Source organism: Hyperoodon ampullatus (genome assembly GCF_949752795.1).
Source record: "Hyperoodon ampullatus genome assembly, chromosome: 5".
Classification (NCBI taxonomy): Eukaryota; Metazoa; Chordata; class Mammalia; order Artiodactyla; family Ziphiidae; genus Hyperoodon; species Hyperoodon ampullatus.
In genome coordinates, this window is record NC_136918.1 from 35650645 (window position 1) to 35678094 (window position 27450).

Consider the following 27450-nt stretch of genomic DNA (forward strand, 5'->3'; position numbering starts at 1 on the left):
GTCAGAGTCAGTTTCACAGCAAACAACCAAAAGAAACATGAAGTTTAAAATGTTTTGATTTTTGATATCTTTTGCAGTTAGCCAAAATGAGATATCGTAAAGATATCATAATATAGGACAGAAAGAAATGCTTGTTAGTTAAGAAATGTATTAACTGTATTACATCTAACATCCTGCAGGTGAAGAATTTATTAAAAGTGAAAAATAGCACAAGCAAACAGGACAAAAATGTGTAGGGAAAACACAAAACTGAAGAAACATACTAACTCTAGTTTCTTTATATTTTCAATACAAAACAATCTGTTTAATTACTTAGTTATTAATGTTATATTGCAAGAGAGAGTGTAATAAATATGAGGACTGATAAAATATTACTAATTCATGAAACATATATTAAATATCTAAATATATAATTTCCATATGTAGTATTTCAAAATAGCTAAATGAATGTTAAAAATGTTAATGAGAAACTGAAATGTTTTTAAAAAGTCTGTATTGGAAACAAAGTCTATAACCCACCATATAAGGAAAGGAAAAGAAGAGCTTAGAATGGGAAATGGTATTACAGAGAGAAATGCAGTTCTGTATCAATGGCAAGCGTATTTTTACCCCACTCAGTATCATGCATACTTTTGGTGCTGTGTTAGAACACAGTGACTGTGTATAAAGTTGGTTATAGTCAACAAACAAGACTAAGATTTAAAAATGTCGTTAATTCAGTTAACTTCTTACAGTTTGAAAGAAAAGTTACAACATGCAACCTCTTTTACAAAACACTGACAGTGTATTTTACTAAAATACTTTAAAATACATATATAAAACAAGCACAAAAACCATTGTATATATTTCAAATACTGAGCATTTACTTGGGATTTTTTCCTCCAAAGATTTTCTATTTTAAATATTGCTTCAGATTATACTATATAATTTTGTATTTTCTGAAAGGTACAAGTAAATTTTAAAGGAATTTATCATTTCTAAAATAACTGAATGCATTATATATAATTTACTCAGATTTAATTTCTTTGATCAAGGATCATATTCCTTTAAAATTTTAAAGCTTTTAAGTCTGAGTGCTTAGTGATATCAGACATGTACAAAGAGTAGGGTTAATTTATTTGCTGAGTTAACTTTCCATATTCATTTGAAATTTGATCAAAAGATGTATAAAACTATTGCTTTAGATAAAAAATCCCCAAAACACAAAACATTGTTATAAATAGTATTTTTTTCTTTTTTTTACATCGTTATTGGAGTATAATTGCTTTACAATGGTGTGTTAGTTTCTGCTTTATAACAAAGTGAATCAGTTATACATATACATATGTTCCCATATCTCTTCCCTCTTGTGTCTCCCTCCCTCCCACCTTCCCTATCCCACCCCTCTAGGTGGTCACAAAGCACCAAGCTGATCTCCCTGTGCTATGCGGCTGCTTCCCACTAGCTATCTATTTTACGTTTGGTAGTGTATATATGTCCCTGCCACTCTCTCGCTTTGTCACAGCTTACCCTTATAAATAGTATTTCAACACAACGTGTGTTTCAGCATTTTCTTCAGGCCTATTGCTAGAATGTTCCATTGCACTAATTACATACATACTATAGGGTGAAGCCTGTGATATCATCCATTGACATCCACTAGATTCAAGAAGGACAAAGTAAATGAAAACAAAAACACGTCTAAAATATATATAAAAGAATTTTGATATATTTCTTGCCCACCTACAAAGTCCTCCTCTTGACTGTCCCTTTCTTTATTCCCTTAAGATAAAAATTCATATGATTTAAACATTTAAAAGATGGATTTTATTAGTGAGTAATATTAGCAATAAACGGGGAAAAATAAGAAAATTTCCATAAGTTCGCTTGCAAAAACCCGTAAACTTACATTATGAACTAATTATGAACTAATAGTTTTGGGAAGGCCTATTTTCTCAGATATATTATTTATTAGCTTCATGACTAATACTGGTGACACAAGTTTATAGTTAATTGTTCATCTGAGTGAAAGCTGAATTCATTTCATTTATAAAAATAACGACCAAAAGTATGTTGTTAAGAATATATCAAACGACAGTTTTGATAATCTGGAAAAGTCTGTGAAATGGATGATTTAATTTAATAAATTGTTCACTTTAGCATATCTACTATTGTAGGCCACCACAGCAAGAGCAGTTGATAGCTAATTCTTATGGCAAAATCCTTCTCATTTTAATAATGTGCCTCAAACAAGAATTATGAAAAGGCCTATTGCCTTCAATTATTAATTTTTAGAAATAATAGATTTCACATACTCACCCCTTTATCTCCTCTTGCTTTAGAATTGAATTTCACTGTTTTTAATCTGGCTCGTTCTTTCTTCTCAACCCTGGCAAAGCACAGATTATTTTTTAAGTATAATAAACATATCTAAAGCTCTAACTAGAAATCATCAGAACTGAGACTTTAATATGGAGCATTTTTATATTCTAAAGCCTTCAGAAGTCATTTGAATCCCATAATTTATAAGAATTTCTGAGAAATGAAATAATACAGGGCTCATTTTATTATGAAACAAAACCACTTGTGGAATATCAAAATACAGTACAAGTATGTGTACTTATATATGCACTCTATTCCATAATTACACTGAAATTATGAAGCACCACAGCAATTTTCCAGGTTTCCATTTGTTTTGTTGTTTAAATGTTATCTTAGCATGGAACACATATGCTAAAAACTCAGTGTTAGAGAGAAAGCAGATGGGGTAAAATATTAACTGATGAAATTAGGTGAAGGATATGTGGGTGTTCTAAGTACTATTCTTGCATTTCTCTTATTTTTCTATAGCTCTGAAATTTTTGAAAATAAAAAGGAGGGAAATAAAAAAAGTTAAGCTTAATTCCAACGATATATTTGTGTAAATACATAAAGTAACCAATTATAGTGTACGAAATAGAGGGTTTATTAAGAAAATATTTATTTGGTTGTACTGGGTCTTAGTTGAGGCATGCGGGATCTTTGTTGCGACATGCAGTATCTTTTAGTTGCGGCATGTGGGATCTTTAGCTGCGGCACATGGGATCTTTAGTTGTGGCAAGCAGAATTTTTTAGCTGCAACATGCAGAATCTTCAGTTGTGGCATGTGGGGTCTTTAGTTGTAGCATGCAGGATCTTTAGTTGCGGCATGAAAACTATTAGTTGAGGCATGTGGGATCTAGTTCCCTGACCAGGGATCAAACCCAGGCCCCCTATTTTGGGAGTGCAGAGTCTTAGCTACTGGACCACCAGGGAAGTCCCCAAAATAGAGTTTAAAGTATCTTTGGGAGGATATAGAACTGGTAACCTTAGTTATCCCTAAGAAGGTGAAATGGGTGCTTGGGGAACAGGGTTAAGAGACAGCCTGTACAGCTTTTAAATCTTTTGAATTTTAAACCGTGTTAAAAATGCTACCTTTGAAATAAGCAAGCAAACAAAACTACAACAAATGTACAATCTACAATCGTGTAGATTGTAACACCAATATGAATCGTGCAAAATTTCATATAAATTAAGCTTTACAAATCCTTGATTTCAACATAGCAATTATATTAGTATATAGCAGAAAAATGTACCAAAACAGCCTATGAATAAATGCATATCTTTATTTTTTATTATCTAGCTATACAGTTTTACCATGGGTACAGAAGAACCCTAGCAGTCATGGATTTAAAACTTGCTTTTTCTATTCCAGAGCAATCCTGAGGGTCCATGATATGAATAATTAATTTATAATTCTGCCTAGGCACTTACTGAGGGCACTGAAAAACTAACATTTAGTGAGTAAACATTTACAACTCAAAATGGCTTTGTTTTCTAATCATTATCTTGCTTGCTAAATAGTTGAGTGACTTCAATTGTGTTTGTCAACACTGTTCCCAAAAGAAAGCTAAGAATTGTAGGAACTACAATTCCTTGTGCTATTATTAGACATAAAGAGGTCTAAGAAAGATATCATTCTATTTAAGAAAATATAAGTTTAGAATACACTGAAGAATGAAATGGCATAATTGGTTGTGATTTCATACTGCATTTTATGGAAGGAAAATTATATTCTATAATATTATTCATAAATTTGGGGATCTGTAGAGGTCTCAAGGTATATCTCATCTCTTTTATCACTTCTGGCTTCAAAATCCAACCTTATAGAATTTTTATACACAAAATGAAAAATATCTCTTTCTACCAAAGTCAGCTGTATTTCTCATTTGTTGCAAGTACATGTAAAACCTTTGCAAGATATAAGACTCCAAGGGATAAAGACAATTTTTAGGAATTCTGACGTTGATATTTAAGATATGAGGTTTCTACTGACTCAACAAGGCACAGTGGAAGCACTTCTGGATTTAAAGTATACTACATTCTATTCCAGGAAAAAAGTTATGCAGCTGAGGGCTGCATTACTAAAAGAGGAGTTGCCACCAAATGTAAGATCCAGCCAAATAGTTGGATCTTGCTAAAAATATGGATCTAGCCAACGACAGTCATAAATTCCAAAACCACAGTTACAAACCTTGGCAATATTTTAACATTTCTACTCTTCAACGTCTAAAAACAGGTGTACAAATATATATAAGGTAGAGAGGTTTATAAACAGGCATATGATTTGGCATAAGTATCGATTTTAGAGACTCTTAACAAAATAAGTCCAACTTATTACTAAGAGAAGAACAAGTTTATTATGTCATAAGCTTGACTTGAAGTGAATTAACTGGCTATAATAAACATTAATGTTCCACTGACAATTTTTACTGGCTATCTTAAAACTTTTAAGTTTTAGGCAATGATTTGGATGAATCAGATCTCATAAATAAGCTCTTTTGAGGAAATTATGAACTGATGTTTTAATACCTTTCCCACAGAAGTAGACACTGAATAGCATTTCATTGACCTTAGAGGGGGTTCTAAGTTGGGATCACCCTTTTCAAAGACAATCTGCGCTTAACCACTTTTGCCACTAGATGGTTAAGTATGTACCAGTGAGCGAATCACTACAATAAACAGTTAAAAGCAAAGAGGAAAGAGCAGTGAATGCATGGATACTTTTAAATTAAGCAAGAAAACAGAGATGTGAAACACATTCTTGGATATTTCTAAAAATTTTGCATTTACTTAAAATGCTTTCATTTTTTAAGCCTAGAGGAGGCAATTCACACAATCAAAACCCCTGAAAATTTAGGTTTTAACACCATCTACATGGGAAAACTACAGAGGCTTTTAATTCTCTCTCCCTCCACTGGTATAGATATATGGCACAGTGACTTAAAATATACGTCATTTTGTTTTTAGCAACTAGTAGGAGCTTTAGAGAAATTTCTATTTGGGGGCATCATATTCTCTTACTATGTCATTGGTTACAACATAAGGTGAACAAAATTAAATGGTTGTGAAACACAATATATAAAACTGAGCATAAAATCACCACTTCAGTAAAAGAAATTTAAAGAAACAGCAATTATTTATGTTGTCCGATTTTCAAGTGGTAAGACTGTAACAGACTTATATTTACCTGCGTTTACTCGGAATCACCCCAACTTCATCACTTTCACCATCTGGTGTAACCTGCCTGGCCTGCCACCATTCGTCATCAGAAGCATTAATAACATGGAGGATATCTCCAAATTTGAAGTTCAATCCCTGACTAGGAAGGCCACTGTCTTTAGTCTTGTCATAATCAAAAAGGGCCCTAGATTAAGAAGAAAAAAGTCCATAATTATTTCTTATAATGATATTATGAATATTAAATAAACAGGATCCTAAAAATATATATATAATCTGGGTAGATAATTAAACAATGTACCATGGTAGGCAGAATAATGCCAAGCTCAATTTTGTGCTATGTTATTGGGTCGACCAAAAAGTTTGCTCGGGCTTTTCCGTGAGACGTTACAGAAAAGCCCGAACGAACTTTTCGGCCAACGCAATACAAGACAATGAGACTAAAAAGAAATAGCAAAATTAACTTGTTATGTTAATAGATATACTACCTTATTTCTCTCAATACTGTATGAGAAATTTAAAAAAATACTTTTAGTACAATCCAATGGCAACCTGTATTGAATTCTAAAATGAAGACAAATCTGGTCAGTTGTTCTAAATTAATAAAGTCAATATTAAAAGAGACTCTTCTCTTTATTTTGACTAGACACACTTGGGTAAACAAATTCCCTGACTGATCTGATTCATCATTTGTGGACTTTAAGACTAGATCAACAGAGTGATTATTTTCCCAGTTAACTATTCCTTTCATTTGTTCGTAAAACTATAATTAATAGGGTTTTCAGAGTCAATAACAATGATGAAAACTAACTACAGATGATGATGACTTTAACAGCTGCCAACCATTTTGGAAAAAATACTGTATTAATTTAATATAGTACTTGCAAAATGTTAGGAATATTTTAAAATTTGATAACAAGAAAATAGTGTCCTGATACTTAATTAGTGTACAATATTTAAACAAATTAAATTCTTTTTCTTTAACATCTTTATTGGAGTATAATTGCCTTAGAATGGTGACAAATTAAATTCTTATATTCAAAAAACCTCTGACAAGAGTACAGGAAGGATCCCAGGAATTACATTTATAATACAATTTATTCATTCTTTTGTTCTAATTTGGCAATGGGAAATTAGGATACAAATCATATTCCTTTTCATGTTACCCAACTTTTAAGACTCTATCTCTTGAAGTAAAACTGAAGAGGGGTGAAATTATTTGATGGCTAAACGAATGAACTAGTTAATGGTTTTCAAATGTGTTCTTTCAAGACTTTTCAGTGGCTAACAGTGTGAAGGAAGTAGGCGAGAATCAAAAGTGGGAAGGCTTACTTAAACATATATTAAAACATATCCAATACATTGGATTTTATTTGAAGAAAGAATTCTACAACTGTAAGATAAAGATTATAAATGATATAAATGTGAAGTCATTACTTCAATAAATTCTGAATACTAAGGAAACGTCTTTCTACTGGAAAAATATAGTTAACGTCAAATAATACAAAGGTTTGATATAGTTAGTAATTTATTAAATATTTATTTTAAAAGGTAATTAAGTAGATATGGCTAAGATAAAGATGACAAAGATGATGAAGATACATATAAACAGAATATAAAATAGCAAATAAAGTACCTTAAGAGGTAGAACAAATGCCACAGGATATTCAGAAAAGGGAAAATACTACATCTCATATTATTTTATTATCATCTCTTTTATTATCATAAATTAATCTTTTGAATTACAAAATCAACACAACTATATTACCGATGAGCAACGAAGAAATCACTCACAATCTCTACTCCCTATGTTAGCATTTAAACTTTGTCTTTTAGTACTCGGATTAATTAAAAGAAGGAACTTATGGAATACTTACTTGAGCTATTAATCGTAAGAATATAATGAACACCTGTTAATCTACTCTCCAACCTAAGACTATACACAAAACTTTTATCAGTAACTTACATTCACCTATGTATTTTTCCCCTTGATCCTGTTTCCCTCAGATTAAGAGTTAAGCACTATTAGAAGGTAACCACCATTCTGAATACAGTGTTTATTATTTCTTTGCTCCTTATCCTTTTTTGTTGGTTTGGTTTTATCACACACATATGGGATGACTAAGTAATTATGTATGATTTTACCTGTTTCAGAGCTTTATAAAAAGGTATCATACTGTATGTAGTCTTTTGTAGCCTTAACTTTATTTTTACTTTTGAAATTAAATATACATAAGAACCATAAGACTTCTGGTTAACTATGGCAGATTGGCTACATGTATCTACAGGCATACCTCATTTTATTGTGCTTTACCTTATTGCACTTGCCAGATATTGTGTGTGTGTGTGTGGGTTTTTTTTTTTTTTTTTTTTAACAAATTGAAGGTTTTGTGGCAACCCTGTGTTGGGTTGGCATAACCCTGTGGTAATCCGAAGTCTACTGGTGTCATTTTTCTGACATTTGCTCACTGCATGTCTCTATGTCACATTTTGGTAATTCTCCCGATATTTCAAACTTTTTCATTATTATTATATTTATTATGGTGATCTTTAACGTTACTATTGTAATCATTTTGGTGCATCACGAACCATGCTCTTATAAGATGGTAACTTAATTGATAAATGTGTGTGTTCTGACTGCTCTACCAACTGGCCCTTCCCCATCTCCCTCCCATCTCCTTGGGACTCCCTATTCCTTGAGACACAACAATATTGAAATTAGGCCAATCAATAGCCCTACAATGGCCTCAAAATGTTCACATGAAAGGAAGAGTCACAGGTCTCTCACTTTAAATCAGCTAGAAATGGTTAAGCTTAGTGAGGAAGGCATGTTGAAAGCCAAGATAGGCCAAAAACTAGGCTTCTTGCATCAAACGGTTAGCTAAGTAGAAAAAAAATGAAAGTGCTACTTGAGTAAACACAGGAATAATAAAGTGAAACAGCCTTACTGCTGATACTGAGAAAGTTTTAGTGGTCTGGATAGAAGATCAAACCAGCCACAACGTTCCTTTAAGCCAAAGGGTAATCCAGAGTAAGGTCCAAACTCTCTTCAATTCCATGAAGGCTGAGAGAGGTGAGGAAGCTGCAGAAAAGTTCAAAGCTAGCAGAGGTTGGTTCGTAAGGTTTCAGGAAAGAAGCCATCTCCGTAACATAGAAGTGCAAGGTAAAGCAGCAAGTGCTGATGTAGAAGCTGCAACAAGTTATCCAGAAGATCTAAGTAAGTAATGAAGGTGGTTACACTAAACAACAGATTTTTGATGTGGACAAAACAGCCTTATAGATGCCATCTAGAACTTTCATAGCTAGAGAGAAGTCAATGCCAGGCTTCCAAGCTTCAAAGGGCAGGCTGACTCTCTTGTTAGGGGCTAATGCAGCTGGTGAGTTTAAGATAAGCCATGCTCATTTACCATTCTGAAAATCCTACGGCTCTTAAGAATTATGCTAAATCTACTCTGCCTGTGCTATAAAAATGAAACAACAAAGCCTGGGTGACAGCACATTTGTTTACAACATGGTTTACTGAATATTTTAAGAACACTGTTGAGACCTACTGCTCAAAAAAATTTTTTTTCTTTCAAAATATTACTGCTCATTGACAATGTACCTGGTCACCCAAGAGCTTTGATGGAAGTGTAAAATGAGATTAATGCTGTTTTCATGACTGCTAAGACAACTTCCATTCTGTAGCTCATGGATCAAGGAGTAATTCTGACTTTCAAGACTTACTAGTGATAGTGATTTCTCTGATGGATCTGGACAAAGTAAATTGAAAACCTCCCATAAAGGATTCACTATTCTAGATGCCATTAAGAACATTGGTGATTCATGGAAGAGGTCAAAATATCAATATTAACAGGAGTTTGCAAGAAGTTGATTCCAATCCTCACTGATGACTTTGAGGGGTTTGAGACCTCAGCGGAGGAAGTAACTACAGATGTGCACCCACGCCTGGTGAAGATGCTGTGAAGATTATTGAAATGACAACAAGGGATGGAAATATTACATCAACTTATTTGATAAAGCAGCAGCAGGATTTGAGAGAGCTGAGTGCAATTTTGAAAGAAGTTGACTGTGGGTAAAATGCTGTCAAATTGCCTTGCATGCTCCAGAGAAACTGTTCATGAACAGAAGAGTCAGTCAGTTTGCAAACTTCACTGGTGTCTTATTTTTAGGAAACTGCCACAGCCACCCCAACCTCCAGCAACACAACCCTGATCAGCCAGCAGTCATCAATATGGAGGCAGGACCATCCATCAGCAAAATAAAACTATGACTTGCGTAAGGCTCATTGGTGGTTAGCATTTTTAGCAATAAAATATTTTTAAATTGAGGTATGTATTTTTTTAAAAGACATAATTCTATTGCACATTTAACAGACTACAGTATAGTATAAACATAACTTTTATATACACTGGGAAACCAAAAAATTCGTGACTCGCTTTATTGTGATATTCACTGTATTGCAGTGGTCTGGAACTAAACCTGCAAAATCTCTGAGGTAATGCTTGTATTTCCTTTCCGTCCTGAAACTCACTAAAATGACACCACCACCACCACCACCACCGAAAACAAATACAAAAGAGAGATGACAACAAGGAGGAAAGAGAGTTTAACATGGTTTTGGATGACGGTAAATTTAGCAGAGTAGAGGAAGCTCTAAGTGGGGTGCCTGAAGAGAAGGATATTGAAACAAGATTTACTCCACGAGACCCTAGAAATGCTCACAAATTAGAGGTGTACACTATCCAGGTAGGCAGACATAAATTACTGCCGTGAAAACAGAACTGGTGGAAATTACTATAGAAATTAAATGTTACTCAAATGAAGAATATTTTATTATAAAAAGATACAGGTAAACACAAGTGTTGGATGATATGACATATCAAGCTACACTAGTCACCCAGTAAAATATCAACTTAAAAAATTTTCTGGTTTGTATTTATTTTGTCTTTCTTTATCATACTATTATTATTCAAGAGGTTATATAACTTTCATTAATAAAATTATAATAATACTCCAACTCCTGAAAGACACACTATCAGGAAATCAATCATAAAAAAACATTTCCTTGGTTTGCAATACACTTTTCTACAGTAAAACTAAGTCATGGTGAAAAACCTGAAAGAATCTGCATGCATGCATAAAGACTGCAATAATTAGAAATTAAAAAAATTTACCTGACATAGAGGGATCGCTTCTGGCTAGTTCGAAGAGAACCTGAACCTGAACTAATGCTACTATTCATCATCTGCTCCCGTAAGTCATGTATTTTGGCTTCAAAACGACTGTATTCTGATGGAAGAAAAAAGAGAAATAAATTCATATTTTATATTCTAAAAAAACAAATTACTTGAAGATAAAGTATTAAATATGTAAGCTGTCTTATAATTGATTAAATGTGGTCAGAACCTTAAAAGAGTAATCTATACAAGATTTTGCCCAATATGCAAATTTTAAAACTTAACAATCTCTAAGTGCACCATGAATTAGAACTGGTTGAAAATAGTATTTTCAGTATGCTATTTTAAAGTTCGTATCACATTTAATAAAGGGCAATTTCCATGCATCAAATAACAGTATCAATTTTACTGTCGAATTTAACTGTAAATTTTAAAAAGTGGGATTTATTCTAATTTTTATACTTAAAAAAAGCCTAAATAATGTATACTAGATGCTTTGTTTACTGACTTTTTCTGTGAAGAAATCAGCTAATCCTGTATTTTCAAATTATAGAACTTGTGCAGGGTCAATAATATGCGAAAAATATGCCTTAATAAGTTAATAAATGAAATTAAATTTACTTCAACTCATTTTATAATTTATAAATTTTCAAAATGTTAAAATAAGATGCACAAAAGCAATCTGAGGAATAAACATTTTATTTAAGATACTTTTTATACAAAAACAAATATGATTTTGAAGATGGACTATTTTAAACTATATCATACATTAAAAGCTACCAAACCTATTAATAACAAAAAGTTTAAGCACTTTTTCAAAAATACTGCAATTACATGGTTATACACACTTATACCTTTTTCTCTATTTACAATAAACAACTAACAGACAAGTCAGATTTCATTAGATTTTTTAATAAAACTAGTCTTATAGCAAGAGCAAGTAACTTGTCTGGAGCGTGTGTAGTTTAAGGAGACAGAGTAAGAGTAAGCATGACTATTGCTGAGTTGCTCTTCCTTTCACCACCGTCATCAAGCTTGTTTTCTGGATACCAAGATTAAGGAATTGAAGCAACAATTCATCAAAAAACTCAGAAATATTTAAATGCTCACAATAATATGTAATAAAATATTCTTTTATTGCCCTTTAAAAATATAATAGAAAATTTAAAGTATAAACATTAGTAGACTGATTCGTAAAAATGAATCCCTGACAATTCAACAATTATCAACTCATGGCAAATCTTTACTCTATGTAGATACAGCTAAGATACAGACAGATCGATGGATGAAGATAAAGATTAAAAATATGAAGTGAATCCTGAGTTTATACTGGTTCTTCTAATTAAAAATTAGGGTCATTAGGATTTTACTTAATCTCTTCTTACTTTATATGCTTCCTTGCATATGAAGAATCCTGGTTCTCAAGACACTGGGGATAACAGAATTAGAGGACCCATCACGACTTACTTGTTTTAACCCATATTATATTCACAACAGTCTTAATATAACACCAAAACTACAACCATGACATGATTACTAAAAACAGTTAACTACCTTTTCTAGTTCTTTTTATCTTTGGAGTATGGCTTATTAGGAATATACAGTTGAATACTGTATATTCTGGGAATAGTTCCTTCCTAGGTGTTAAGGCTGCCAGCTGGATATACATCCAGGTTCATTTGTTCATTTTAATTTTCAACTTCAATTTTTAGGGGTTGCTTTTTACATTTTTCATTGTTTTTATAGGTAGGTAAAACAGTTCCAAAGTCAAATCTATAAAACAAGGATATCAAACAAGAATATCCCTCTCTCCCTATCCTACCCTGTCCTGGTCATTATAAACATTTAAAGAAATATTTATACTGCCATTTTTAATAATACAAGTAAACATATATGTAACAAACAAATATGTTATATTTATTCTATATTATTTTAATATATGTATATTTAAACTATACATATATTTTATAATTATATGTATATGTACACACACATATATGTATTGTTCCTCCTTCTTTAATAAACAGTAACATACACATTTCTCCACATTGCTTATTTTATTTTTAAAAATTAATTAATTTATTATTTTTGCTGTGTTGGGTCTTTGTTTCTGTGCAAGGGCTATCTCTAGTTGTGGCAAGTGGGGGCCACTCTTCATCACGGTGTGCGGGCCTCTCACTGTCGCGGCCTCTCTTGTTGCAGAGCACAGGCTCCAGACGCGCAGGCTCAGTAGTTGTGGCTCAGGGGCCTAGTTGCTCCACGGCATGTGGGATCCTCCCAGACCAGGGCTTGAACCCGTTTCCCCTGCATTAGCAGGCAGATTCTCAACCACTGTGCCACCAGCGAAGCCCTGCTTATTTTATTTAATAATAAGTAGTCTTATTGCAGTAATAGTAAGAATGCTCCATAGCAGCATATACAGATGTCCCTCATTTTTTTTTTTATAGCTATATGGTTTTATTTCTAACCTCTATCTCTTTGTTACAACAAGATTCTATATAGGGTTAGATTTTGCTTTACTAGCAAATCTGAAAATTGTTTTCTTGTAACAATTAAGCTGAATTAACTTTTGATATAATTGAAGTTGTGTGATCTCCAGTTCTATTCATTCTATTTTATGTTTTATATTTTATGTTCATATGTTGAATATATATATATATATATATATATATATATATATATATATATATATATATATATATATATATATACATGACTTTTATACACATAGCTTGTGGCAGATTATATATTCCAAAGATGCCTGGCATCCCACATGTTCTTGTACTATGTGACCTTGCCATTCCCCGAACAAGAGGTGGAGTCTAATCCCCTTCTTGAATTTGGGCTTATGACTCAATTGAATTTGAATCTGGTCTTATGACTCAATTGTAAGCAAGTGAATGTGGTAGAAACGATCATATGTGATTTTCTAGGTTACATCAGAAGAGTCCATGGAACATTTGCCTGGTTCTTATGGGATGCTTGATCTGGAGGAAGCCAGACACCATGTAAGAAGTCTAACTACTCTCAAAGCACCACTCTTCAGAGGTCATGTGATAGTTCTCTGAGCCCAAACTTCTAGCTGGTGCCAACAAAGTCTCAAGACAAGGGGAGTGAAGCCATTTTGGACCTTCCAAAGCAGCTCATCCATCAGCTGAATCCCATTAAGTGACCTCGGTCTATGCCACAAGGACCATACAAGCCAAAATTCTGGCTGAATTCCTAACATAGTGAATCCATAAAATGACTGTTGTTTTAATCCACTGAGCTTTAGGGGTGGTTATGAAGTAATAGCAACTAGAACACAGTTTCACTGTGCAGTCTATTTGTTCATATATACATACACGTATATACATACACACACACACAAGGACAAGCCTTCCTAAATTTATATATATATATATACACGCACACAGGCACACTAGATTCCTAAACAAGGGATCATATTATATGAATATATAAAATATTTATATAAAATTTATATTTTAATAAATGTTTATAAAACACTTATAAACATTTATATATACTTAATAAAATTATTTAAATAAAATTTAAATATTTATAAAAGTAAATATATAAATATAAAATTAGGAAGCTTTATTCTGTTGTTCTAATGATAACTCTTGGTTTGGCTTTTGGCCCCCTACTATGAGCAATCTCCCCAGATCTAATTTGAAATATTATCCTTTTATATTAATAACTTCAAAGCAATCAGAAAGTTTATTCTAATTTCTTTTATCCTGCTGCGTTGGGTCTTCATTGCTGCATGTGGGCTTTCTCTAGTTGCGGTAAAGGGGGGCTACTCTTTGTTGCAGTGCGTGGGTTTCTCATTGCAGTGGCTTCTCTTGTTGCAGAGCGTGGGCTCTAGGTGTACGGGCTTCAGTAGTTGCAGCACGTGGGCTCAGCAGTTGCAGCATGCAGGCCCTAGAGCACGTGGGCTTCAGCAGATGCGGAGCATGGGCTCAGCACTTGTGGCTTGCAGGCTCTAGAGCGCAGGCTCAGTAGTTGTCGTGCACGGGCTTAGTTGCTCCACGGCATGTGGGATCCTCCCGGACCAGGGTTTGAACCCGTGTCCCCTGCATTGGCAGCTGGATTCTTAACTACTGCACCACCAGGCAAGTCCTTCTATTTTCACATTACCTACAATTCTACCCCCATTTTCTGATAACTGCATTTTTTCCAAACTGTCATAGCATACAGTTTTTCATATTATACATTCTTTTCCTTATAACTATCTTAATTACTAACACCAGTCTTTATGTCAGCATCTCTTCCATTTTTGGTGTCTGAAGTTTGTTCTTTCTCCTCAGGAAGGGTTTATGTGAACAATATCATCCTAATTCTCTGTTGATACATTTGACTGCAGTCTTTATATTTCAAGCCTGTTTGATTCACAGTTTCTTTCTTTGATTCTTAAGTATGTTGACTCCATTGCCTCTTATAAACGATGGAGGATGAAGTTCTGATGACAACCTCATTTTCTTTTCTTTAAAAAAACATTTTTTGGGGGCCTGGAATTTCACCAAATTTTTTCTCTTAATTCCAATAATTTTATTAGAATGTTTCTCAGTGATGGTTATTACCTTAGGTACCTAGATTGTCCTTTTGATATGTAGCTTAAATTATTATTATTTTTAATTTCAGAAAAGTTTTCTTGTTTATATATTTTTATTATTTGTTTTGTTGTACTGTTTTGGTTTTTTCCTATGAGACTATTATATGCATGTTGAATATTCTCTGCCTACTTTCTACATCTGTCACTCTCAAACCCTTTCTTATTCTTTTTTAAAAATTAATATATTTTTAAAGATTGAAGCAATCACAAACTTTTTCCTGAACCGTTTGAGAGTAACATGCTACTCTGATGTCGCTCTTGAATTTTCAGTGTGTAATGCCTACAAATAAAGATATTTTCTTATACAATCACAAAACCATCAAAATCAAGAAAGCAATGTTAATACATTACTACATCTAATGCTCACATCCTACTGAAGCTTCCCCAATAATGTCCTTAATACCAAAAGGATCCATTCTGAAATCATGAGATATATCAGAGCATATAGGCATTAAAATTGTCATGTTTTTAAAGTCTCCTCCAGTCAGAGCAGTTTCTCAGTCTCTCCTTGACTTTGTAATCTTGCTACTGTTGAAAATTAGAGGCCAATTATTTTGTAGAATGTCTCTTTAGATTTACCCCCACATGATTAGTCCTGCAACTTTGGCAGGAATGTCACAGAAGAGACGTATGTTCTTTTCAATGCACCCTACCAGGTGGTATACATTTTTGATTTGTCCCATTACTGATGCTATAAATTTTCAGCACTTGATGAAGGTTGTGTCTGCCAGGTTTCTCTACTGCAAAATTACTTTTTTTCCATTTGCAAATAGCAAGTTATTGAAACCATGTACACATCTCCATTCTCATCAAACTTTCAATTAATTCATTTATTTATATTAGTAAAGACCCATGATATCTTATTCAGTGGATTACTATCAGGTATTATTATCATCAATTTGATGTTCAAAGTGTTCCCAATTTGGCCAGTGGGAACTCTTTCAAATTGGATTATGTGCCCTTTGACATGCCCCCATCATTCCTTGAGCACTTCCTTGCTTTCTGGAATAAAATATTACAGAGTAATCTAATATTACAGAGTAATCTGTAATATTTCCCTGGCCCACTCCTGGAACAGGCCATTTATCCAAACAGCCTTGGTAATTTAGATGGGGAATAGTATTTAGAAGCTAAGATCTGAGGCTTAGGTGTGCTCATTGCTACTGGGGTGGCATTGAGCCCAGGCCTTCTCAGTGGATAGAGCCAGGGAATTACATATATATATGTAAAATAGATACACATTTATAACTATATGTTTATATTATGTAAACTGAAAATAATATGTTCATAAAAATTTCTCCAATTCTAATCTAATAATATATGGTCTATATTTAGTTTTCTTCTTTTCAATATTTATAACTCTCTTCTCCAACACTGAAAATCACAGACAACATTACCCTTAAAATATATATTCCTTTGATCAATCTCTCTGTATGTAACTAGCCTCTACTTCTAGTACCATCAACTTTCCAGACTGGGCTCTGACCAGTCCTATGTGTAACCATCTCACTCTGCTCAGGCTCCAACTCCTCACACCAGGACAGTTGCTTGTGTGGAAGCCCTCATCATAGTTAAGTCCTAACGGTTTACCATAGATGTCCCCCACCTTCCCAGCCCTGCAATGCACATAATTACCTTGCTATGCTTCACCTAATGGCTTTAATACAAAATTGATCAGGATGCGGAAGGGAAAGAACTCTTTATTTTTGATTTTTAAAAATTCCTCTTTTTTACCTACCTGCTTTAAATAACTATTGTGTACTCCTTCTAGTTAAACTTAATTTTTGAAATAGAATTTTTCTTTATTTTAATAATTTCCTGAGTTCTATTAACTCATTTATATTGTTCTTCCATATATTCATTTTCCTTTAACTTGTTTTGCAATATTAGGTTATACTTTTCATTTGTTTTGTGGGCATGTCTTTCTGGCATACTTTCATTGTAGAGACATTATTCTGATTCTTATTTTCATTTTTCAAATAGGCTTCCATTGGATTCAATCTTGATCCTTTTCTGTTGTTCATTTTTATGAGAAATTAGTTTTCCTGAACTTTTTTAGATAAGAGTATTGCATCAGGATGGCTTTTCTATCTCCACAGCTCTAGAACTCCCTTTTGCTGTTTCTGTCAAGTGTTCAAAGATATATCTCATATACTGTGAGATCTTCTGGGCTTTCTTTCCCCCCACTCATCTGGACTTTCTATGTCCTTTGGCTCTATTATCCCTATCCTGCTCAATTTGGATTTTATTCCTAGTAATTGTTCCTTGGTGTGGGGCTTTGAACTAAAAGGTAGCTATAGCTGGTTAATTGTGCCATGGGGCTCAGACTGCTCCAGCTTCTTCACACCTTATTGCAGATCCCTTGCACTCACATGTAGATTGTGCAAAAACCCTTATAGTTTCAGAGGCAGCTCTCAATAGATCCACTTCGTTTTTTAAATGAGTACAGATAGGCTTTTGAGCTTCTTCTACTGCTTCTCCGGGTACAGATGCTGATATCATGGGGTCTTACAGCTGCTGACAGCTTGTTTATACCTATTGAGGTTCATGGGGATACTTGTCATCTGGTTTTGCTATCTTAATTTTATGCTGGGGGTGGGGAGTGGGGAGTTCTGGGCAATTCAGTTTTTGGTTTTTCTTTGCAATTCAGTTTTAAATCTATCTTATTTTTTTTTAAGATTTGAATTTTTATTTATTTATTTATTTTTAAAACACCTTTAGTGGAGTATAATTGCTTTACAGCAGTGTGTTAGTTTCTGCTGTATAACAAACTGAATCAGCTATACATATACATACGTCCACATAACTCCTCCCTCTTGCCTCTCCCTCCCACCCTCCCTATCCCACCCATCTAGGTGGACACAAAGCACCAAGCTGATCTCCCTGTGCTATGCAGCTGCTTCCCACTAGTGATCTATTTTACATTTGGTAGTGTACATATGTCCATGCCACTCTTTCACTTCAACCCAGCTTACATTTCCCCCTCCCCATGTCCTGAAATCCATTCTTTATGTCTGCGTCTTTATTCCTGTCTTGCCCCTAGGTTCTTTAGAACCTTTTTTTTTTTTTTTAGATTCCATATGTATGTGTTACCATATGGTATTTTTCTCTTTCTGACTTACTTCACTCTGTATGACAGTCTCTAGGTCCATCCACCTCACTACAAATAACTCAATTTCATTCCTTTTATGGCTGAGTAATATTCCATTGTATATATGTGCCACATCTTTTTTATCCATTCATCTGTCGATGGACACTTAGGTTGCTTCCATGTCCTGGCTACTGTAAATAGAGCTGCAATGAACATTGTGGTACATGACTCTTTTCGAATTATGGTTTTCTCAGGGTTTATGCCCAGTAGTGGGATTGCTGGGTCATATGGTAGTTCTATTTTTAGTTTTTTAAGGAACCTGCATACTGTTCTCCATAGTGGCTGTATCAATTTACATTCCCACCAACATTGCAAGAGGGTTCCATTTTCCCCACACCCTCTCCAGCATTTGTTTGTAGATTTTTGGATGATGGCCATTCTGACTGGTGTGAGGTGATACCTCATTGTAGTTTGGATTTGCATTTCTCTAATGATTAGTGATGTTGAACATCCTTTCATGTGTTTGTTGGCAAACTGTATGTCTTCTTTGGAGAAATGTTTGTTTAGGTCTTCTATCCATTTTTGGATTGAGTTGTTTGTTTTTCTGATATTGAGCTGCATGAGCTGCTTGTAAATTTTGGAGATTAATCCTGTGTCAGCTGCTTCATTTGCAGATATTTTCTCCCATTCTGAGGGTTGTCTTTTCATCTTGTTTATGGTTTCCTTTGCTGTGCAAAAGCTTTTAAGTTTCATTAGGTTCCATTTATTTTTGTTTTTACTTCCATTTCTCTAGGAGGTGGGTCAAAAAGGATCTTGCTATGATTTATGTCATAGACTGTTCTTCTGCCTATGTTTTCCTCTAAGAATTTTACAGTGTCTGGCCTGAGATTTAGGTCTTTAATCCATTTTGAGTTTATTTTTGTATATGGTGTTCGAGTGTGTTCTAATTTCATTCTTTTACATGTAGCTGTCCAGTTTTCCCAGCACTGGGAAAGAGGCTGTCTTTTCTCCACTGTATATTCTTGCCTCCTATATCAAAGACAAGGTGACCATATATGTGTGGGTTTATCTCTGGGCTTTCTATCCTGTTCCACTGAGCTTTATTTCTGTTTTTGTGCCAGTACCATACTGTCTTGATTACTGTAGCTTTTTAGTGTAGTCTGAAGTCAGGGAGCCTGATTCCTCCAGCTCCGTTTTTCTTTCTCAAGATTGCTTTGGCTATTCGGGGTCTTTTGTGTTTCCATACAAATTGTGAAATGTTTTGTTCTAGTTCTGTGAAAAATGCCATTGGTAGTTTGATAGGGATTGCACTGAATCTGTACATTGTTTTGGGTAGTACAGTCATTTCCACAATGTTCATTCTTCCAATTCAAGAACATGGTATATCTCTCCATCTGTCTGTATCATCTTTAATTTCCTTCATCATTGTCTTATAGTTTTCTGCATACAGGTCTTTTACTTTTTCTTTTCTGATTTAGATTCCTTTTATCTTTTTCTTCTGATTGCTGTGGCTAAAACTTCCAAAACTATGTTGAATAATAGTGGTGAGAGTGGGCAACCTTGCCTTGTTCCTGATCTTAGTGGAAATGTTTCAGTTTTTCACCACTGAGAACAATGCTGGCTGTGGTTTTGTCATATATGGCCTTTATTATGTTGAGGTAAGTTCCTTCTATGCCTACTTTCTGGAGGGTTTTTATTATAAATGGGTGTTGAATTTTGTCGAAAGCCTTTTCTGCATCTATTGACAGGATCATATGAGTTTTCTCCTTCAATTTGTTAATACAGTTTATCACATTGATTGATTTGCATATACTGAAGAATCCTTGCATTCCTGGGATAAACCCCACTTGATCATGGTGCATGATCCTTTTAATGTGCTGTTGGATTCTGTTTGCTAGAATTCTGTTGCGGATTTTTGCATCTATGTTCATCAGTGATATTGGCCTGTAGTTTTCTTTCTTTGTGACATCTTTGTCTGGTTTTGGCATCGGGGTTATGGCCTCGTAGAATGAGTTTGGGAGTGTTCCTCCCTCTGCTATATTTTGGAAGAGTTTGAGAAGGATAGGTGTTAGCTCTTCTCTAAATGTTTGATAGAATTCGCCTGTGAAGCCATCTGGTCCTGGGCTTTTGTTTGTTGGAAGATTTTTAACCACAGTTTCAATATCAGTGCTTGTGATTGGTCTGTTTATATTTTCTATTTCTTCCTCGTTCAGTCTTGGAAGGTTGTGCTTTTCTAAAAATTTGTTCATTTCTTCCAGGTTGGCCATTTTATTGGCATATAGTTGCTTGTAGTAATCTCTCATGTTCCTTTTTATTTCTGCAGTGTCAGTAGTTACTTTTCATTTTTCATTTTTAATTCTATTGATTTGAGTCTCCTCCCTTGTTTTCTTGATGAGTGTGGCTAATGGTTTATCAGTTATGTTTATCTTCTCAAAGAACCAGCTTTTAGTTTTACTGATCTTTGCTATCGTTTCATTTCTTTTTCATTTATTTCTAATCTGATCTTTATTATTTCCTTCCTCCTGCTAACTTTGGGGTTTTTTTTGTTCTTCTTTCTCTAATTGCTTTAGGTGTAAGGTTAGGTTGTGTATTTGAGATGCTTTTTGTTTCTTGAGGTAGGATTGTATTGCTATAAACTTCCCTCTTGGAAATGCTTTTGCTGCATCCCATAGGTTTTGGGTCATCGTGCTTTCATTGTCATTTGTTTCTAGGTATTTTTTGATTTCCTCTTTGATTTCTTCAGTGATCTCTTGCTTATTTAGTAGTGTATTGTTTAGCCCCCATGTGTTTGTATTTTTTACAGATTTTTTCCTGTAATTGACATCTAGTCTCATAGTGTTGTGGTCAGAAAAGATACTTGATACGATTTCAATTTTCATAAATTTACCAAGGCTTAATTTGTGACCCAAGATATGATCTATCCTGAAGAATGTTCCATGAGCACTTGAGAAGGAAGTGTAATCTGCTGTTTTTGGATGGAATGCCCTATAAGTATCAATTAAGTCCATCTTGTTTAATGTATCATCTAAAGCTCGTGTTTCCTTGTTTATTTTCATTTTGGATGATCTGTCCATTGGTGAAAGTGGGGTGTTAAAGTCCCCTACTATGATTGTGTTACTGTCGATTTCCCCTTTTATGGCTCTTAGTATTTGCCTTATGTATTGAGGGGCTCCTATATTGGGTGCAATAAATATTTAGAATTGTTATATCTTCTTCTTGGATTGATCCCTTGATCATTATGTAGCGTCTTTGTCTCTTTTAATAGTCTTCATTTTAAAGTCTATTTTGCCTGATATGAGAATTGCTACTCCAGCTTTCTTTTGACTTCCGTTGGCATGGAATATCTTTTTCCATGCCCTCACTTTCAGTCTGAATGTGTCCCTAGGTCTGAAGTGGGTTTCTTGTAGACACCATTTATACGGGTCTTGTTTTTGTATCCATTCAGCCAGTCTATGTCTTTTGGTTGGAGCATTTAATCCATTTACGTTTAAGGTAGTTATCAATATGTATGTTCTTAATTGTCATTTTCTTAATTGTTTTGGGTTTATTATTGTAGGTCTTTTCCTTCTCTTGTGTTTCCTGCCTAGAGAAGTTCCTTTAGCATTTGTTGTAAAGCTGGTTTGGTGGTGCTGAATTCTCTTAGCTTTTGCTTGTCTGTAATGGTTTTAATTTCTCCATCGAATCTGAATGAGATCCTTGCTGGGTACAGTAATCTTGGTTGTAGGTTTTTCCCTTTCATCACTTTAAATATGTCCTGCCACTCACTTCTGGCTTGCAGCTTCTGTTGAAAGATCAGCTGTTAACCTTATGGGATTCCCTTGTATGTTATTTGTTGCTTTTCCCTTGCTGCTTTTAATATTTTTTTCTTTGTATTTAATTTTTGATAGTTTGATTAGTATGTGTCTTGGTGTGTTTCTCCTTGGATTTATCCTGTATGGGACTCTCTGCGCTTCCTGGCCTTAACTATTTCCTTTCCCATATTAGGGAAGTTTCCAACTATAATCTCTTCAAATATTTTCTCAGTCCCTCTTTCTCTTCTTCTTCTGGGACCCCTATAATTCAAATGTCGGTGCATTTAATGTTGTCCCAGAGGTCTCTGAGACTGTCCTCCATTCTCATTTTTCTTTATTCTGCTCTGTGGTAGTTATTTCCACTATTTTATCTTCCAGGTCATCTATCCGTTCTTCTGCCTCAGTTATTCTGCTATTGATTCCTTCTGGAGAATTTTAAACTTCATTTACTGTGTTGTTCATCAGTTTGTTTGCTCTTTAGTTCTTCTAGGTCCTTGTTAAACGTTTCTTGTATTTTCTCCATTCTATTTTCAAGATTTTGGATCATGTTTACTATCATTACTCTGAATTCTTTCTCAGGTAGACTGCCTATTTCCTCTTCATTTGTTTGGTCTCGTGGGTTTTTACCTTGCTCCTTCATCTGCTGTGTTTCTCTGTCTTCTTATTTTGCTTAACTTACTGTGTTTGGGGTCTCCTTTTCACAGGCTGCAGGTTTGTAGTTCCCATTGTTTTTGGTGTCTGCCCCCAGTGGCTAAGGTTGGTTCCGTGGGTTGTGCAGGCCTTCTGGTGGAGGGGACTGGTGCCTGTCTTCTGGTGGGCAGGACCGCGTCCAGTGGTGTGTTTTGGGGTGTCTGTGACCTTATTATGATTTTAGGCAGCCTCTCTGCTAATGGGTGGGGTTGTGTTCCTGTCTTGCTAGTTGTTTGGCATAGGGTGTCCTGCACTGTAGCTTGCTGGTTGTTGAATGAAGCTGGGTCTTAGCATTGAGATGGAGATCTCTGGGAGAGCTTTCGCCATGTGATATTACATGGAACCGGGAGGTCTCTGGTCAGAGGCACAGGCCTGACACCCAGCCGGAGCACCAAGACCCTGTAAGCCACATGGCTGCTAGTGTTGGAGGGTCTCCTGCAGAGGCAGGGGTTGGCTGTGTTTCACCGCGGGGACAAGAACACTGGCAGAAGTTCTGGGAAGTAGTCCTTGGCATGAGCCCTCCCAGAGTCCACCATTAGCCCCATCAAAGAGCCTGTCTAATTTTATTTTTAATAATGACCATGTTGGGACTTCCCTGGTGGTGCAGTGGCTAAGAATGCTCCTGCCAATGCAGAGGACACAGGTTCGAGCCCTGGTCCAGGAAGATCCCACATGCCACAGAACAACTAAGCCTGTGCACCACAACTACTGAGCCTGTGCTCTAGAGCCCACAAGCCACAACTACTGAGCCCACATGCCACAACTACTGAAGCCCGCACCCTAGAGCCCATGCTCTGCAACAAAAGAAGCCACGGCAATGAGAAGCCTATGCACTGCAATGAGAGTAGCCCCCACTTGCCACAACTAGAGGAAGCCTGCGCACAGCAATGAAGACCCAACACAGCCAAAAATAAGTAAATAAATTTATATATAAAAAAATAATGACCATGTTTAATGACTAGTTTGCAAAATTCCTGAAAGTTTAACTGACCCTTGTAAGCCAGTACATCACTGCACTTATTCAAGTAACTTCTGTGATCCTTTAGTTCTCTGAGTTCCCAGTTTCCATTCACTTTTTGTTTGATAATTCCTTACTGCCTCAGCAGCACTTTGATGCTTTTAATAAGATGTTCATTATATTTCACGTAGCATTATTAGTTGTTTTCAGCCATTTTTCCAATTGAATTAACCAAAGTCCTAGTGACTTAAAATATTCTACATTTTAGAAATTTAAAAACTTTCTGTAAAAAGATCACATTACCTTATTTTATAGTGAGGCAAAAAATGTTCTTTCCTAAGAACTAAGTTACTACAAAGCAGTTACAGTCTTAGGTAGTCAACATTTAAGATATTGGAGAACTAAACTCAATTCCTGATAATTTCTTAAATATGTGTCTTATTTATTTTGTTCACTCTGTTCAGATTTTCATATTTATGGTCTTTACTTACTATTAATAATTCCTCATAACCATCTGTCTCTCTGTTCCGAGATCCTTCAATACTTTCCTCAAAGTTACTTTTCCTTCAAGCCTTCCATTTCATTCACATAGCTAAGATACCCATCTTTTCCTTTTGTTTCAATCAATTCATACTTTCAGCTCTAACAATTTCCACCTTATACCCATCCTGTGTACCCTTTCTTATATTTTATTTTGGAGGAAGAGTCTCATTTCTTTTTTTCTGCTAAGTCATTTGCACCCCTCTTCTAGAAATTACACCACAACTCATTTCAGGAAAGCTACCATTGGAGAGAGCTAAAATGTTACCTAAGAGATAATCTCCACTAAGCATTTCAGAAATTCCTGAAAGAAACTGTATTTCCTGTCATGAAATATATTAGGGAGTCTCTGAACTATCGGCTGTAAGTTAAATAATATGTTTATGGTTATAAGAGGAGAGAAAATGTTTAATAGCGAACTTTCTGCATTTTATTCCGTTTTCAAATTCTCATCTTAGTTTGCACCTCCACACTTCAAGTGAAAAGATGGAGGAAAGCAGGGGGCAGAAGAGTGGGGAGAAATTTTACCTCCCCCAATTTCTTTGAAACTCGCAATCCCAACTATGAAGAATAAAACTCATTTATACTCTATAATGAAATATATTAATTAAATACACAGTTAACATCTGAGAGCAACAAATATCAGAGAATGGATATTACGACTGGTCTAAAAAAGAAAAATGGAAAGTTTCTGAGTAAGAAGTCAGGCTGGTTGTTTTAAGTAGTTAGGAGAGGGTAGAAAGGTACAGGAAGGAAAGTAAGATACTGAAAAAAATTAATTAGGAACCTGCTACAGAAAACCACTTTAAGAGATGACATATGTTTGCAAAGAAATGCCACTAATCCAATACAACCTCTCCATTCAGTCTCCAGACTCTCTTTGGTTGTTACCAAAAGTAATTATGAAAATAAAATGAGAAGATGGGTTAAAACTCCATCTCTGCAACTCACATTTAAATTAAACCTTTGAAACACAGAAAAGTGGCTCTGGCCAAACCTCTCAGCTTTTCTAGACTTCAGTCACTTGAAGATTAGGGACAGTAACACCAATCTCAAAGATTTTTTTTCTTCTTACAAAAATGAAATAAAAATACCTCACAAGTTTAAGACATGTTCAATGGGAAACAGAACATACATTTAATATAAGTTTAATTCTTTCCCTTTGCTTTTTTTCCTTTATAATATCAATATAATTAATATTTTCTGAACCAAAAAATAAGGTCTGGAAGTTGGTATAGTATACTTGAGGAACACTGAGATAAAACATTTTTGAGTTTAGGGCTTTTTTGTGAAGGGAGGTAGCTTTAATGTGTAGTTGAGAGGTGTTCAAGGTGTGGGGACCACTTGGAACCCCAGAGTTGTCACAGAGATTATTTTACGCTGAAGACATCTGAGGTTCAACAAATGTAGGAAAAAGCCTTCTTAGAGTTTCTCTTATCTGATTAAAAGGAGCAACTTCTGGGAATGAGGCTATTGTAAATCTCCTCTCTTGGGGAGCTTTATGGGCTTGAAGAAGATGGAAAGACCACTCACAGTGTAGAGACAAACAGTATCACAAACTTTCTCCTAAAAATGTAGTTTTCTTTCCTTAAGAAACCTATTTACTTTTCCCACAGAAGGCTTTTATCTCCACTTCCTTTTCCATACTATGTTAGGTAGATAAGCCTTTAACTTTAATCATTTAATGAGTCAACTCCTTCTTTTGTTGGCTCTGTGTATGCAGGCAAAATAAAATATTTTATTTTGTTAATCTGTCTTCTGTCAGTTTGATTCATAGGCCCCAGCTACTGAAACTAAAAGGGTAGAGGAAAAGTTTTTCCTCCTCTACAAAGGGCTAGAATGAATCTTAATCACTTAACAGCTATGTAACTGGCAAGTTAGTTAACCTTTTTGTGCCTTTTTTTACTCAACTGTATGTAAAATGATGGTAAAAGTGCCCACTTGATAGGGCTTTATGGGAATTAAAAGAGCTAATAAATATAACATGGTTAGATGCCCCGCACACATTTTTTTCTATTATAGTCTATCACCCACCCCACAGGAGAGTCTATAACTATAGATCAGGAACTATTTGTCAAAATTTTGTAACTTCTGGATATGGAGCAAAAAACTAGAATAGTATTTCCAGAGCCCATGTTTGATTTCTGATTGTAATTCCCCAGAATGATTCGTAGTAAAGCTCTAAAAACAAATTGTTGCTTGTCTTTGCTTTGGAGTTAGCAAAACTGGGGGAGCTAGGAGTTAAAGTCATTCTAAATGTATTGTGGAGATTATTTTTTCATAATTAGAGCCTATGTCATAAAAGTTCAAAGTATACAGGCTGAAAAACTCATAACAGTATTTCATGGGAGACCAACAGGCAAGCTATAGATCCTAAACGATAAAAACTTACTCTTACCAAAAAGTTTTCCTCTTCGCTCTTTGTCTGTTTGTATGTATGTATATATGTCAGATTATCAATGAAGCAAAGAATCCCAATGGATTCGTCATTAATAAAGTGAAGATACCAACTGCAAGGAGATGACTGATTATCAGAGTATCAGGTGACTCCTTTTGTACTTTGTAAAATAGCCCCCTCACCAAGAAAGAAAATCTGACTCTTATCTTCAATTTATATCCTTGGCCCTCACAGCAGTTACACACTGATGACATGGAATATGTTTTTTAGAAAAAGTGCTGTAGAACCAAAATACATTTGTTAAAACTACATAGTTAGTATTAAAACAAAACATAAAGCCATCAAGTCACTGCCTAATAAACAAACATAAGGTAAGTAGCAACACAGCAAGGAGGACAGGTAAGTTTTTAAAGTACCCAAAAGATGCTTTTAAATTTTAACTTTCTTATCTTTGGTCTTCTGTTATTCTTTACAGAATGTCATTTCTTCTCTCTGCCCATCTAAAGACTACCCATTCTTCAGGTTTCCAGTTAAGCCCCAACTGTACTCTATGGCATTTTTTCCTCATACCAGGCAATATGATTTACCTACTTTTGAATTCCTAAGGCAATGTTCGTTTTCTGTGCTCTATTGGTTTTTACCTTGTGTTTATTAGGCAATGACACCATAG

General features: G+C 34.8%; 1 protein-coding gene across 23 annotated transcripts in view; it reads right to left on the bottom strand.

Annotated features, from left to right (window-relative positions):
- Window positions 1-27450, bottom strand: part of DLG1 (discs large MAGUK scaffold protein 1) — a gene marked incomplete at both ends in the record, with an annotated part of 293223 nt that overhangs the window by 43141 nt on the left and 222632 nt on the right. For 21 of the 23 annotated variants that reach the window (XM_079704322.1, XM_079704323.1, XM_079704314.1 and 18 more), the window contains 3 exons: window positions 2299-2368; window positions 5528-5704; window positions 10695-10809. In XM_079704322.1, the coding sequence (XP_079560448.1) occupies window positions 2299-2368; window positions 5528-5704; window positions 10695-10809 (362 nt within the window). Of the gene's footprint in view, window positions 1-2298; window positions 2369-5527; window positions 5705-10694; window positions 10810-27450 lie in introns of those variants that run through there. The other 2 variants (XM_079704325.1, XM_079704324.1) reach the window with 1 other exon arrangement.